We start from the raw sequence: 16262 nt of genomic DNA, 5'->3' as shown, positions 1-16262 counted from the left end.
TCCTTTTGCTGACATATGACTGAGAAATCTCACCGGAAGGACATAAAAGAAACCAGTCACTGGTCATCCCTCTGGAAGATCTTGGAAACAGAGGACTGTGATGGGTCAAATTTTACTTTACACTATGTCATTTTTTTTTTCTTTTTAATACTTTACTTGCCCCGATGTGGGGGGCTTGAACTCATGACCCTGCGGATCAAGAGTCCATGTTCTTCCAAATAAGCCAGCCAGGCACCCCTACACCACATAACACTTTGTACTGAGATTTTTACCATACAAAATAACCTATTAAAACTAAATGAACCCTTAGACAAACATGAAATACAGGTGGCTCCATAGAGACATCTCTAGAAGACATTAAGCAGTAATACTGGGGAAAAACAGTGTATTTTCTGGCAATAAAGTATTTTCCCAAATATCGTCCTGGCTGAACATGACAATCCACCTCTTCCCTACCAGCTCACTTTATACCAAATACAGTTTAGCTTTACATAATCTGCTTTGTTTTTACACATTTCTACTCAGGACAAAAATCTAGCACAGTGAGTTTTAGGTATACTGTTGGAATTTGGCTGCTTTTTAAAAATTCAATTTTAATTTATTCAATGGCAACCTTCTTCTGATATTTTGTTTTTGTTACAGCACTTTCACTAGTAATTTGTTACAGTACTTTTATTTTCTTGCTATCTTGTCACTACAAGAGAATTCAAGAAGTTTTACTCTAAAGATTACTGAATAAAACATTTAATTATCTTTGTCAAATTAAAAAAAAAAAATAACCCCCAAAACACTACTTTCAAAATGTACCTTAAATGACCAACTCCCCGTTTCTAACTAAATTTGAAATTTAAGATTTTCCTCTCTATAATCAAAGGATTAATTCTTCCCTCCTGATAATAAAACCCAGGCCAGAGAGGGCATTACTGCAAAGTGTGAATTTATGGTATACTTCAACAGAGTAAAATAAAGAGATAAAAACTTGTTGTTTAGGTGAACATGGTGCGTGGCACCCCGAGCTCACGGACAGCAATGCCCTACTGTGAACACGCTGATCTAACAACATATGATCAGAAAATGGCGTATCTTTATTTAACTGGGGGTGGGGGGGGGGAGGGGAGGGGAGGGAGAAGAGAGAAAATGGCACATCCGGCTGGCCAATCTTCCTCCAAAAACACTAGGTATGCAAGAAGGGGCATCACTAACATTAAGGAAATATCTTCCTTTCTTAAAGAGTTAGGAAAAAAACATATCCAGTAAGAAAATGAAAATCAGTTATTCCACCATTCAGGAATAACCACTACGAAGGTTTTGACACAGATCCTTCCCAGATTTTTTTTTTTTTTTGCAAACATACACATGTTATTTTATAAAAATGTAATTTTAAATGTTTACACATAAAATCTCAACATTCATAGTTCTGTTTCATGCTTTATTTTGAAAGTTAAATTAACTTAATCAAACGGACTACTACGAAAAATTAGACACAGGATAGATTCCTATACCTTCTTCATTTAGATAAAACAAAATTCTACATGAAACAAAAATTTTGATTGGTGGTTGTGGCAGTGCTAGAACACATGTGTGAATTATTTTCTAAACCTTGGAGGCAAGAAGGCCTTTCTACACATTACATGAAATGGATAAAAAGTAAGAGCAGTGATAAATTTGATACTTAAAAAATGAAATTCTGGGTGCACCTGGGTGGCTCACTTGGTTAAGCATCTGACTTCAGCTCAGGTCACGATCTCATGGTTTGTGGGTTTGAGCCCTACGTCTGGCTCTGTGCCTCGCTCTCTGCCCCTCCCCAGCCTGCACTCTCTCTAACAATAAAGAAACATTAAAAAAAATTTAAAAAGGGGCACCTGGGTGGCTCAGTCGGTTGAGCGTCTGACTTTGGCTCAGGCCATTATCTCGTGGTTTGTGGGTTCGAGCCTTGAGTTGGGGCTCTGTGCTGACAGCCTGCTTCGGATTCTGTGTTTCCCTCTCTCTCCACACCCTTGCCCTGCTCGTGCTCTTTCTCTTTCAAACATAAATAAACATTAAAAAAAATTTATAAAAAAAGATAATAACATTCTGACTAGTAGGGTTTATCACAAGATTGAAAGACTGGTTTAACATCTGACATTCCACCAATACCATTCACAATATCAACAAAATAAAGATTAAAAATAACATGCAGTAGCTGCTATGCTAACTTTTGTTTACGTACTTACTTTAAGTTTTCTAATTCCTGTTTTCTCAATGGAGAGGAAGGTGGAGCTGGAACGAACTTATCTCCATCATGGCTTTTACTGCTAAAAGAAAGACAGACTCTTAATTATAAAGAGCAAATAAGCAATTAAATATAAAATTTGGTTGCCTGACCCCCACTCCCATGCAATTTTTTATGCCAAAAATGCAAAAGAGCCAAAACAACCAATGAAAAAATGCTTAGTAACTTGGTAACACCAATGTGTTAAAGCTATACTGTATTTCAGCTTTTCTCCAATACACAATATTGCTTTCAAAAGTATCTAATTGTTGGGGTGTCTGGGTGGCTCTTTCAGTTAGGTGTCTGACTTCAGCTCAGATCATGATCTTGTGGTTTGTGAGTTCGAGCCCCGTGTCGGGCCCTGTGCTGACAACTCAGAGCCTGGAGCCTGCTTCGTATTGTGTCTCCCTCGCTCTCTGACCCTCCCCTGCTCATGGTCTGTCTCTGTCTCAGAAATAAAATATTAAAAAAAATTTTTTTTAAATTTCTAATTGTAAACAATATCTCTACAAAGGAGACCACTCTCGTATTTTCACACATTTCTCATTCTTCTGATTGCTTTTTTTTTTTTTTTTTGTATCAACTACAGTAAAAGATAACCTCTTGATGGAGGCGGAAAAAACCCCACAGTTTTGTTTCAAATTTTCTTTAATGAATGTATTTTTATAATAATCCAGAAAAAATGCTGGGAGGAAACACTTGAATTTAAAGGTGCTATGTGTAAAAATAACTTTATATATGATGGTGTTTTATGATTACTAGAAACTCTCTTAGTTTCTAGAGATTGGTATAACATTTATACAAAAAAACCTAGAAATTAATAGAAATATTCTAGAGGTTAGTGATTTACGGTATGTTAAGACAAAAGGCAAAGGATAAGAAGAAGTGAGAAGTTTTAGGATTTAAGTATTTACTTTAATAAAAGTAAAAACAAAGCCCTATCTCTGAGTGCGAAAGGATTTCTTTACAGCTGTATCTCCTGTCAATGAAAAGCTGTTTCTTTCCACTTTTCTCTTCCAAGGTTCTGTCCTCACTTGGCCTTCACTTTATTTCTCCCTTCCAGAAATACTTAACATTCATACTTTCCTTTCTTCTTATTCAAAACAGGGGATTTAGGAAATTCAGTCTGGAGATTTTAAGAATTCATCTGTAGGACAAAGGGGCTCACGAAGAAGTCCTGAGGGGCTTCACCAAAGGGGGTCCAAGGGATTAGAATACCTGCAAGTTTCGCCGCTTTCGCTGCTCTCCGTGTTCCCACCTAATTGGTTACTATTTTTAGACCCATTTTCCTGCTTCGGATCTTGCTGTTCTTCCGGTAAGAGCAGCAAGGCGTTTCGGAGACAGATGGCTGCAAACTCCATGCTGGCTACAGGAATGGCTGAAGACTGTCCGTCGCTTGAAAGAGTAAAACCGAATTAGCTAAGTAAATAACATAAAAAGTAGTAAGACTTTTCTGTTATCGGGAATAAAACCAATAGAATTATGAATGAAAATGTGCCCTCTGACAGGGAAAAATCTGAAAACAAGCCACTCCAAGAGAATGCTAAAGCACCCAAATCCTCAACGGTGCATATCAAGTGTAGGAAGCATGAATAATACCCAGTTGTATCTCCAGGAATGGGACTAGGGTTGGAAAACAACTTGGAGGTGATCTGCAGTGCCCATGTTAACACAACAGACAGAGGAGTAAGGTAAGGAAAATTGTAACAAGGGCCAGGACAGGTATAGTAAGAACGGGAAAGAAAGGTTACACCTGAGCCTTGTTTCAGTTGACCCTCGTTTTCGAAAATGCTTTGTTTTGCCTTACAATATTTTTTTTGAGATTTTATGTTATTTTATTTTATTTTTTAAAATTTATTATTATTTTTTTTAACGTTTATTTATTATTGAGACACAGAGAGACAGAGCATGAGCAGGGAAGGGGCAGAGAGAGGAGGAGACACAGAATCTCAAGCAGGCTCCAAGCTGTCAGCACAGAGCCCGACGTGGGGCTTGAACCCACGAACTGTGAGATCATGACCTGAGTCAAAGTCGGACGCCCAACTGACTGAGCCACCCAGGCGTCCCTTTTTTGAGAATTTATATAACTTTCTATTGATACACCAAACTAAAACTTTATTAGGGGGAAAAAAAGTGAAAAGTAGTAATAATTTTGAAATTTTAAGTCTTTAAAAAAATAAATCTGCAGTATAGTTGAAATAAATTAACACGAAAATACTGTGTGCCAGATACTATTTTAAAACTTTGGGGTGGGGGCTCCTGGGTGGCTCAGTTAAGCGTCCGACTCTCGATTTTGGCTCAGGTCACGGTCTCAGGGTTTGTGAGTTTGAGTTCCGTGTCGGGCTCCATGCTGGTAGTGTAGAGACTGCCTGGGATTTTGTCTCTGTCTCTGTCTCTGTCTCTCTCTCTCTCCCTTCTCTCTCAAAAATAAATAAACTTAAAAAAAAAAAAAACAACTTTGGAAAAACTTTTAAATGGTAGAGAACAATTTTATTTTTGGGGAAGGAAAAAAACAGCAAATTTTTTACAAAGCCTACTACTTTAAAAATAATAGCAACTCCAAATTGGAATCTTTCTTTTTTTTTTTTAATGTTTTTTTTAAAACGTTTATTTATTTTTGAGACAGAGAGAGACAGAGCATGAACAGGGGAGGGGCAGAGAGAGAGGGAGACACAGAATCGGAAACAGGCTCCAGGCTCTGAGCGGTCAGGACAGAGCCCGACGCGGGGCTCGAAGTCATGGACCGTGAGATCATGACCTGAGCCGAAGTTGGACGCTTAACCAACCGAGCCACCCAGGCACCCCGGAATCTTTCTTTATATAAGATAAAGATGTTCATATTTAAAAGCTATTCAACTGAAGGTTCTGCATGTGACAGCTTTATATTGCTTTGGTTACTTATGTATTTGTATTTTTTTCTCCTAACACTAAGAATCAGGTTTAGGGAAAATACCTAAATAAAAAGCAGCAATGATACACTATATAAAATTTTAAGAAACATCAAGATGCCCTCTTCTGGACATTCTGAATAATGGAACTGAATAGACCGGGTTCTCTGAGCCATCAACAGTCTCAGGACATACGTAACTAAACCGAAACCCTGTGTCAGATAATATACACTATGGACTTATATGAGGCTCTGGTTGTTGAAGTAGAAATAAAACCTAGTTGCAAAGTGGTTCCTCCCATGAAAAATCTTAAGCATATTTTTATACATAAATAACATTGAGAAATAATATCAAATATCTACACTTTCTCTCTCTCTGCATAATACTTACTTATATACAGTATTCTGTATGGACTGTGATGCCAGAACTATTTTACGATGATAGCCTTGACCAACAATAGACTGTACAATTCCTTTCTTACTTGGAAGGCCTTTAGTTTCTTGTTCAGCAGTCTGCAAAAACACAAATAATTTCCAATTAATCAATGCAACGGTAAGACAGGATGTGAAAAATGATCTAATATTTTTCGAAGTACTCCAAGGAAGTTCCTATGATCCATCAATGTGCAGTTTTGGTGATAAAGGAAATATGTTCAGTACTGAAGAAAAGGATGGTTAATTAGTACATGAAGCGGGAAGTCTGTCATATATGCTATATTTTAATATGAAGTCTGAGGTAATTCTAAGGAATAAAGGCAATTCAAGAACGACTTAAGCATTTATTTAGAACGATCTAGTTAGAATATCCTACACCCTGGACACCATGCTGCATCAGAGTAAGGAAACAGGAGAGCCACAAAAACTCAGAAAGGGAAGCAACTCTACTTCCTAGAACCCAGCGTGTCTTTCTTAATTGAAAGCATTAATTAAATTTTAACAACATATAAACTGGGACAAGCTACATGTTAACATTTACACGGGCACAATTCTTTCCTTCTAGAAAATCGAAATTCTAAGACCCTGTAAACATTAGACCGACAACAGTAAAAGCTACCTACACACACACAGTGTTGGGATGTCTCACGAACACAGCAGCGTCACCTCACCACGAGAACTTAATGTGCCAGCAGCATTTATCTTCCGGTCATTCGAGGTCTCTGGGTTGCCTGCAGGTGGAATCCCACCCTGTCATTTTATAAAGTCACGCAGCTCTCACGTGCAGGAATAAACTGGAGCCGACCCATGTGAACTCGCAGAGCTAAACTCTGCCCTGCAAACAGTCCTTCTCTAAGTACGTTTCTGTACTGTTACTCACTGCTCCTACTGGAACTTTACTATAGTTGTACTTCCAGCCATGACTTCTGATAAAACAGGGATTCACTGTATACACTTCATTTTAAAAAGAAAATATTACACAGTGCTTAAAAAATACAACAAAACTGCTCTGACTGGAAATTTTGTGTCGAGGGGGCAGCCAAGCAAGATCAATGAAAAATAACAAAAAGTGGATATTCTGAACCATTCTTGGAAGGCACTCCCATTCTGACTTCTTTTCCTATTCGTGGTGATAAATTTATGATTCATCCATACGTTCCTTCCCGATCCGTAAGGTCACACAAGATCACGCAAGGAAGATGTGGAGGTGCAACAGATGAAAACAAAGACCGAATGGAACTAAAAATCCGCAATAATAAACTTTCTTTTTTTTTCTTTAATTTTTGTTAATATTTATTTTTGAGAGAGAGAGAGCGAGCGAGCATGAGTGGGGAAGGGGCAGAGAGAGAGGGAGACACAGAATTTGAAGCAGGCTCCAGGCTCTGAGCTGTCAGCACAGAGCCCGACGCGGGGCTCGAACCGACAAACTGCGAGATCATGACCTGAGTTGAAGCTGGATGCTCAACTGACGGAGCCATCCAGGCATCCCTTAACAGCCTTCTCTTAAATTGGTTCCATACTCTCCCTATAGTAAACTCTGTGTTTTTTTTTTAAATTAGCGCATCTTCTCTCATATATTATACCCATCCAAGTAAGCGTAAGCCCTACTTCTGCCAAAAGCAGTCTGAAGCAATGTCCGTCAGATAAACAGGACATAAATGATCTCCTCAGCATCACCAAGTTAACAGTTAAGTTGGTTCTTTTTAAAAAAGGTATTTTTTCTTAACTTTTGTTTTAGAGAGAGAGAGAGAGAGAGAGAGAGAGAGGGGGCCAGTGGGGCAGAGAGAATCTTAAGCAGGCTCCACTTAAGATCCCATGATCCTGAGATTGTGACCTGAGCCCAAATCAAGAGTTGGACACTCAACTCACTGAGCCACCCAGGTGCCCCAAGTTGTTCTTTTTATTAAAAGATGAATTTATTTCTGAAGGTACAAACTGCTTTCTTCAGCATTCCTTCTATCCCAACTCAATACATTTTATGGAATTTTATTTAGAGTTTATAATTTCTGCTTTTGGGATTTTACTCTCTGGTTTTATTAGAGAGTTGTCTTAACTGTCTTTTAGGGCACTTCAGCATCCTTTTAGAAGGAAGAGAGAGCACACAGACAGAAAATTATTTTTGGCATATTTCCTATTTGTAGCACAAACTGAATATTCTGACATCCACCAAATTATGGCAATTAAGTCATCTCCACCATTTTCTAAAAATTAGAGGTTTAGAACTTTGCAGAATGGGGCAGTGACTTCATAATAAAATCCACAGAATGAAGACAGTCTGAAAAGTACTACTTCTAAAAATAACAACTTTATTGTTTTAATTTATTCTTTTTAATGTTTATTTATTTTTTAGAGAGAGAGAGAGAGAGAGAGAGAGAGAGAGAGAGTGGGGCAGGGGCAGAGAGCGAGGGAGACACAGAATCCAAAGTAGGCTCCTGGTTCTGAGCTGTCAGCACAGAGCCCGACAGCGGCTCACCAACTGTGAGATCATGGCCCAAGCCGAAGTCGGAAGCTCAACTGACTGAGCCACCCAGGTGCCCCTAAAAATAAGTAATTTTAAAAGAAAACATTAAGCCTTACTGTATTTCTCTACTCCCTGGTTGATGTAATTCCCTGGTTTCCAATAACTGTGCAAATGAGAGGCCTCCAATACTTAAATTCACGAATGGATTAAAGAGAATAAACCATTCCTAGAGATTTTTGTTTTCAAAAGTACACATTCTGCCTAGAACTATTTGTCAATTAATTTAAGAATTACCAAATAAGAGCGGCGCCTGAGTGGCTCAGTGAGTTGAGTGTCGGACTTCAGCTCAGGTCCTGATCTCACTGTTTGTGAGTTCAAGTCCCACGTCAGGCCTTGTGCTGTCAGTGCAGAGCCCGCTTCAGAGCCTCTGTCTCCCTCTCTCTCTGCCCCTGCCCTGCGCGTGAGTTCGCTCTCTCTTGCTCTCTCTCTCTCACAACGAAACAAATAAAAACATTTTAAAAATTAAAAAAAAAAAAGAATGCTCCAATAAGAAAGTTGTCTTTTAAAAGGCAAATTACAATCCAATAAATCCTTACAGCCCTTCGAGGACGGCACGCTTCTCTTTCCCCAGGGGGATACAGATCATCAGCCACTTAAATACCACGTGTGACAACCGCCAGGCAAACATCCTTCCCACGCGGGCTTCGGCAGCGGTTCCTCAGGAGGGGGCGAGGGCAGCCGACGCATCTCAGGTGGCCGATGGCAGGCACACCTCGGGTGCCAGGCCACCCAGTCTCCACACAGCCAAGGAGCACGGCAAGGGCGGGGGGCGGGGAGGAAACGGGTCTTACAGGCGTCTGGCGATTCTCATCCAAGCGGTCTTGCCCCCACCCCCTGCTGACCGCTCCCCACTCCAGATTCCCAAGGCTTGCAGCAACCACCACGTGCAGATAATCTAGGCAAGGACACCCACGTAAACCGGCCTCTTTCGCACAGTCACGGGGGACCCTCCTGTGGGAGAGGCAGTCCGACAGTCCGTTTACCGGATCAAAAGGAAAGCGGCGTCGCACTCACGGGGTTACCGCCAGCCCTTTTCTACCCACCTGTGCAGGTGCCATTCTCACGCCCTCAGACGACAGGGCCCCCGCCCCCAGCAGCCAGCGGACCACCGTCCCACCAGATACGACCCTCTCAACGACTCCACCTCTTTAGTATGACTGCCGACAGAGGCTGCGATGCTTCAAGAAGCAGAATGTCAACAAACGACTCTTGGAAACGAAATCTTTTGTCCAGCTGTTAAAGGACGGACTACGTACATTCCCTGAGACTTAGAAAGGGAACGAGGTCTCGGATGTCTCCCGGCGTTTGCTGCTTTCTATGCAACGAGTTGGGGGACGGTTCAAAACGATGCCCAAGGGGCACTCACCCCCTTGTTGGCAGCAATGCAGCATTCGGCCAGCCGTAGCCAGAGGCGGGGATTTGCGTGATAAACCTGAACAGCTTCAATCAGACACTCAAAGGCGGCAAGAGGTCTTCCGATGTGAAGAAGCTGAATTCCACAGTTATACAGCAACTCGTACCTCTTGTTGGTTAGCAATGTACACATGGGTCTTCCTGAAAACTTTTTGCCTAGTGATACAAATTAGGTTAAGAAAAAACTCATCAGGTGAAAAAAAGCAGTCACACTCAAAACATTTATCCCACAAAGTACTTGAATGCTACCTCGTGTAATATCAGTGACCCCACTGTGAAGCTGTAACAGCTCTCTCCCAGTGATGATCGTCCCCCTCAACCCCACAAATATTCTCCAGAGTCATTTCAGTTGCCTGTGCTGGTGCAGCCAGACAGCAACCTTCCAGAAAGGCAAAGAAAAGAGACAGGACCCACGGACTCCACTGTACCTTTTCCACCTTTTTAGAAGATTGCAGTTTTTTCTTTTATTTTTCAGAGAGAGAAAGTGTGAAAAGTGTGAGTGGGGCAGGGGCAGAGCGAGGAAGGAAGGAAGGAAGGGAGGGAGGGAGGGAGGGAGGGAGGGAGGGAGGGAGGAAGGAAAAGAAAGAGGGAGAAAAATCCCAAGCAGGCTCCATACTGTCAGCACGGAGCCCAATTCAGGGCTCAAACCACGAACCGAGATCATGACGTGAGCCGAAGTCGGATGTTTAACCGACTGAGTCACTCAGGCCTGATTCCACTTTTTTTGTTTTTTTTAAACTTTCAGTTTGGTTAACCATTTTATCATCATGTGCTTTCTTACCCAGAAACATGCAGCTAATGTTAGGGGGATTTAGCAACTTTTCTATGAACATGAAAATTAATATACTATACCTACAAAGACAATGCTTTGCTAACTTTTTCAAAGTTTCAGTCTATAATAAATAAAGATTACTTACAATTTTGGATACATTTTTCATCAATTAGTTTTATATTTCAATAAGGTAAATAACTGCTTGGTTTTAAGCATTCCAGGTGAAGGATTCGTATCGTATGGATATTAAATAAAAGACTTCAGGAATTTGCTCAAAAAGATTGTTAGATACTACCAATAACCGCACATGTGAAATCTTGGAAATAACCTATAATAATACTAGTTTAGGAGGGCCTGGCTGCCTCAGTTGGTAAAGCACGGGACTCTCTATCTCTGGGTCACAAGTTCAAGCGCCACACTGAATGCAGAGCTTACTTAAAACAAAAACCAAAACAAAAAAACCCAGCTTAGCAGTTGAGAACTCTCACAATCTATTTTGCTTTACCATGTTACCATACGTGATTACTCATCTCTGTATCCATGAAAAAGGGAACGTAATTTAGGTTTCCTTGATAATTACTCCTACCACCTTGTTATTTGAAGTAGCAATATCTACTAATCCCCAGAGTCAAACCTGTTGGGAAGGGTCAATGTTAATTTTAGGTAGGCACATGAGGCATACATTTGGACCACTTGATCTCTCATCTACCTATTTATTTTTATTTTTTCTTTAAAAAAATTATCATTTTTTAAATTCCAGTGTACATCAGGTACGGTGTTATATTAGTTTCAGGTATAAATAGAGTGATTTGACAATTGTATACGTGCCTCAGTGCTCAGCTGCTCTCTAGTGTCATGCCCTCCTCAGGCGGTCAAATACGAACTGTCTTCCAGCAATGAGCTCACCTGGATCAGTGCTGCCTGCACTGAGCTGTGCACAAACATTGTCGTTCTCCTGGAGGGCCTTTTTAAAGTAGAAAATTCCCAAATTGTGCTTGCTCATGGCAAAATGGATACAGCCAAGATTATTCCAGAACATGCATCTCAAGCATTCACCTGAGAACACAGATAAATTTGTCCACAAGTTTTACTGTTGATACATGCCACACAAGCGTCAGCCACGCAATCACATCTGCTAGGCCCTACAGAAAAGTTCACGAGGCATTTGAAATTTAAGAAACATCTGAAAATTTTGTAAGCTCCTTTCCTTTCAAAATCTTTTCTTACAGGTGATAAACCAACTGTGCACATCAATTTTGTTAGCCTGTTTAGTCTTCGTTTCCGACTCAACTTTTAATAATTATAGGCAAATGATACAATAACGCAAAGGACAAAAAATATGTATTAGGAACATCATGTGCATTACATCCACACAACAAAATACTATGTAGAAACTGGAAAGAACAAAGTATATGTGGAAACATTTAAAACAGAAATGTATTCAATGAATAAATAGCAAGAATACATCAAACAGAACACATAAAATCCTGCTTTTGCTTGTTAAACTTTAAGTCTCTGCTGTTCATTTATTTTTTAAATTTATTTTGAGAAAGTGCATGCGTGTCTGCGCACATGCACGCACAAGCAGGGAAGAGGCGTAGAGGGAGAGAATCCAAAGCAGGCTCCGAGCTCCGCTTCATCCCACGACTGAGAGACGGTGACCTGAATTGAAGCCCAGAGTGGGATGTCCAACCCAGCCACCCAGGGGCCCCTCCGCTGTTCTTAGTTCCTATGTCTTTACACATCACTATGGCTCGGCCGGTTAAGCGTCCAACTCTTGATCTGAGCTCAGGTCATGATCCCAGGTTGTGGGATCAAGCCCCTCGCTGGGTTTGTGCTGAGTGCGAGCCTGCTTGGGATTCTCTCTCGCTCTCTCCCCTCTGCTGGCACCTGCACGTCCACACCCACGCACTCTGCCAAAATAAACATTTAAAAAAGTGTATCACTATGGCTGAGCGTCTTTCTCCTCATGCTTGTTAGGCATTTGTATCCTGTATTCTGCTTCTTTATGTTCTTTCCACTTTTTCACTTGGTTACAGACATTGTTCCTACTGGTTACCTGTTAGTATGCTGCAGAAAACTTGGGTCATGTCTGTTTCAAATATTACCCACAATGTCATTGGGTCATCTGTCTTGTGACCTGGTTCAGTGTGTGTGTGTGTGTGTTGTTTTTTTTTTTAATTTTTTTAACGTTTATTTATTTTTGAGACAGAGACAGAGCATGAACGGGGGAGGGTCAGAGAGAGGGAGACACAGAATCTGAAACAGGCTCCAGGCTCCGAGCGGTCAGCACAGAGCCCGACGTGGGGCTCGAACTCACGGACCGCGAGATCACGACCTGAGCTGAAGTCGGACGCTTAACCAACTGAGCCACCCAGGCGCCCCGTGTGTGTTATGTTTTTAATGTTTCACGTTTTTACGTGGTTGAATTTAGTCATCTTTTTAAAATTTTTACTTATCTTTAAACACAGAGTGTGTGAGTGGGAGAAGGGCAGAGGGAGAGAGAGAATCTTTTTTTTTTTTTAATATATATTTTTTAATGTTTATTTTCTTTTGAGAGAGAGTGGGAGACAGAGGCACGAGCAGGGGAGGGATGGAGAGAGAGGGAGACAGAATCCGAAGCAGGCTCCAGGCTCTGAGCTGTCAGCACAGAGCCTGACACGGGGCTCGAACGCAGATGGCGAGATCATGGCCTGAGCCAAAGTCGGCTGCTCAACAGACTGAGCCCCCCAGGCGCCCCGAGAAAGAGAGAACCTGAAGCAGGCTCCAAGCCCAGTACGGAGCTCACCTTGGGGCTCCATCTCACCACAAGATCATGACCTGAGATGAAGTCAAGAGTCAGATGTTTAAGTGACTGAGCCACCCAGGCGCCTCTAGTCACCTTTTCTAAACTCTATGCTTCCTGGTTTGATCAAGTCTTCCCTACCACAAAATTAAAATACTCAAGTTGTTGTTGTTGTTTTAGCTGCTTTTATAATTTTTACATTTTAATCCTTCATTTCTCTGGGGTTTGTTTTGGTGTAATGAAAGCAATCCAAGCTTCAGGATTCCTCTTGTAAATTGCTTCCCAAATGCTCCAAAACAACTCATTGACAGTCCACCTTTTCCTCAATGATATAAATGCCAGACTAGACACAGAAAATTAATAATCAGGATATTCAATACTTAATACTAAAGTCTAAAGGTTTTCTTCTGACATTTTAAAATTAAGCAAGGATATTTTAAAAAGACAAAAGCTAGGTTTAGGAAAAAAGACAGTAGGAAATACGCTAAAATGTTTAAAGGAGACTGTCTCTGATAGTAGCACTGTGAACACTTGAAGAAACATTCTATTCCCAAATCTCTAATGAGCATATTTTGTCGGCAGCAAAACCTAAATTTCACATGTGAGAAGAAAAGGAACAATTTTGAAATTAATAACTACGAAATATATCAATACTCAGCACTCACAAAGAATGAAATCTTGCCATCTGCAACTACGTGGATGGAACCGGAGGGTACTACGCTAAGTGAAATTAGTCAGACAAAGACAGATATCCTATGACTTCACTCGTATGAAGACTTTAAGAGACAAAACAGATGAACATAAGGAAAGGGAAACAAAAATAATTTCAAACCAGGGAGGGGGACAAAACAGAAGAGACTCTTAAATATACAGAACAAACAGAGGGTTACTGGAGGGGGGGTGGGGTAAATGGGTCAGGGGCACTAAGGAATCTACTCCTGAAATCATTGTTGGCACTATATGTTAACTAACTTGGATGTAAATTAAAAAGAGAAAAGAAAAATATCAAAAAATAAAACTGCTGTATAAAACCTTTCCTATTACATAATCTTAACCATTCACCAGTCAACCACATGCCCTGCTCCGCACTCCACTGCAGAGCCTGACAATATCAATTCTGAAATCTACATCAAGACAATCCTAAGCAAAATTTTCTCAAGCATATTGAATTTTTAGTCTGAAAGATCATTTCAGTGTTTGGGTGTTATGGGCTTCTGAGGGGAAATTTTGGCAATAAAAACAGCAAAAATGAAAATTTAGCAGAATTAAAAATGGGTACTCAGGGGCGGCTGGGTGGCTCAGTCAGTTAAGCATCCAACTCTGAACTTTGGCTCAGGTCACGATCTCACGCTTCTCAAGTTTGAGCCCCATATTGGGCTCTGTGCTGGCAGCACGGAGCCTGCTTGGAATTTCTCTGTCCCTTTCTCTCTGCCCCTCCCAGACTTGCTCTCTTTCTCAAAAAATAAACAAACACAAAAGTTTAAAAAAAAAAAAAAAGCGTACTCAGAATAAACAGAATATCCAAGAACATCATAATGGAACAAACTGCTTTTCTTCGTCTTTTGCCACCCCACCAAACAGAAGAGGTAAAAGGGCAACAGGGGTTGAGTATGTTCGCATAGGCCGTCTGTGCTCAAATCTGAACAGAATCTAAAACAAAATGTATCATAAAACTCACTCATCCTTTGCATTTTTAAAAAAATTTTTTTTCATGTTTATTCATTTTTTTTCACAGAGAGGGAGACAGAGCATGAGCAGGGGAAGGGCAGAGAGAGAGGGAGACACAGAATCTAAAGCAGGATCCAGGACCCAAGCTGTCAGCACAAAGTTTGACATGGGGCTTGAACTCATGAACCATGAGATTAGGATCTTGAGCCAAAGCTGGGCACTTAACCGACTGAGCCATCCAGGCGCCTCTTCTTTGCGTTTTAATTTTTATTTTTAGAAAGAGGTGGGCGGGGGGGTAGCGAGATGGACGCTCAAGGCACCTGGGTGGCTCGGTCGGTTGAATGTCCGACTCTTGATTTCCGCTCAGGTCATGATTCCAGGGGTTGTGGGATCGAGCCCCGCGTCGGCTCCAGGCGGAGTGTGGAGCCTACTTAAGACTGTCTCTTTCTCTATCCCTCCCCTACTCACACTCATGGTCGAAGATAAAAAATAGTAATAAAATAAAAATAAAAAATTATAAAAAATCACACTGAAGAGAAGTACAGGAGACAACAAAAGACAGAGAGCCAGAAATAAAATAGCGTACTAGAATTTCATAATTTTCTTTTACCTGTTTTCATGAATCCTGGATGCTCAGCAATGTTTGAACTATTTAACAGCTTCACAGCTTTTCGATAATTGCCTCTTAAGTACTCAAAATTGCTTTTAAGAAACAGAGAGGGGGCAGACTGTAAAGAAAATATAAACTGTTTATACTCTGTCTTCACATGTGTAATGTGAGGTCACAATTCTACCACTATACTGGTATGTATTCAAGAGTGTAATTTAAGTCATGCTCACAAAAAACTATAGCTCCAAAATTTTCCATTGCTCTCACAACCCCAAAAAAGAAACCCATCAGAAAGCACCTCATACACTCAATTCAGAGTCTGCCTTAAAAAATCCATACACCATATATGTATATGTATTACACCACTAACTGGAAGCCAACTTAACAGCACTAACTAGGCCTTTCGTTTCAATGACTATTACAGAGACCAACGGTCTCCCTTATTTTTTAGGATACAAATAATCAAATGCTTTTCCAAAGAGGGATCTAAAAAAGTGTCATTCTGTGGATGGAGGAACCGCCTATTTTTGAGAGTGAGTCTGGCTGTGGCAAAGATCACATTTTGGGAGGCACACGGAGCCTCACTTCTCTGGAAGCCCCCGGGGTGGCGGGCACACAAGCATGCCCACATCTGCAGAGCGCACACGCAGCCAGGAGGACCTCAGGCATCCCGGCCTCCTCACGCCTCACTCTAGCTTAGCTGCAGGCTTTCCAAGTCCTTGCTCACACTCTGCTGCCTCCTGGTCGCCGAGGAAACAAGGGCTTCCAGGCAGCAGTGCCCCCTCCTGATTTAGGTATTACTGCTAGTCTGCAGTGTCACTGCTTCTCTTCTCGTTTCTCTCTCCCCTAGGACTATGGCATCCATTAAGGCAGAAATCATGCCTTTTACCTCAAAACAGGTTTGGTAACGGTTGGCCGGC

General features: G+C 41.1%; 1 protein-coding gene across 7 annotated transcripts in view; it reads right to left on the bottom strand.

Moving 5' to 3' along the window:
* The window catches only part of CNOT10 (CCR4-NOT transcription complex subunit 10), a 70000-nt gene that overhangs the window by 22767 nt on the left and 30971 nt on the right, over positions 1–16262 (bottom strand). For 5 of the 7 annotated variants that reach the window (XM_053221730.1, XM_027040574.2, XM_027040573.2 and 2 more), the window contains exons 8-13: positions 15343–15460; positions 11186–11335; positions 9461–9663; positions 5530–5651; positions 3470–3646; positions 2214–2294 (exon numbers count right to left, since the gene is read on the bottom strand). In XM_053221730.1, the coding sequence (XP_053077705.1) occupies positions 2214–2294; positions 3470–3646; positions 5530–5651; positions 9461–9663; positions 11186–11335; positions 15343–15460 (851 nt within the window). The remainder of the gene's footprint in view (positions 1–2213; positions 2295–3469; positions 3647–5529; positions 5652–9460; positions 9664–11185; positions 11336–15342; positions 15461–16262) is intronic. The other 2 variants (XM_015086405.3, XM_027040572.2) reach the window with 1 other exon arrangement.

This window comes from Acinonyx jubatus, chromosome C2 (assembly GCF_027475565.1).
Source record: "Acinonyx jubatus isolate Ajub_Pintada_27869175 chromosome C2, VMU_Ajub_asm_v1.0, whole genome shotgun sequence".
NCBI lineage: Eukaryota > Metazoa > Chordata > Mammalia > Carnivora > Felidae > Acinonyx > Acinonyx jubatus.
Note: the sequence above shows the minus strand (reverse complement) of the source record. Positions and strands in the feature narration are given on the sequence as shown.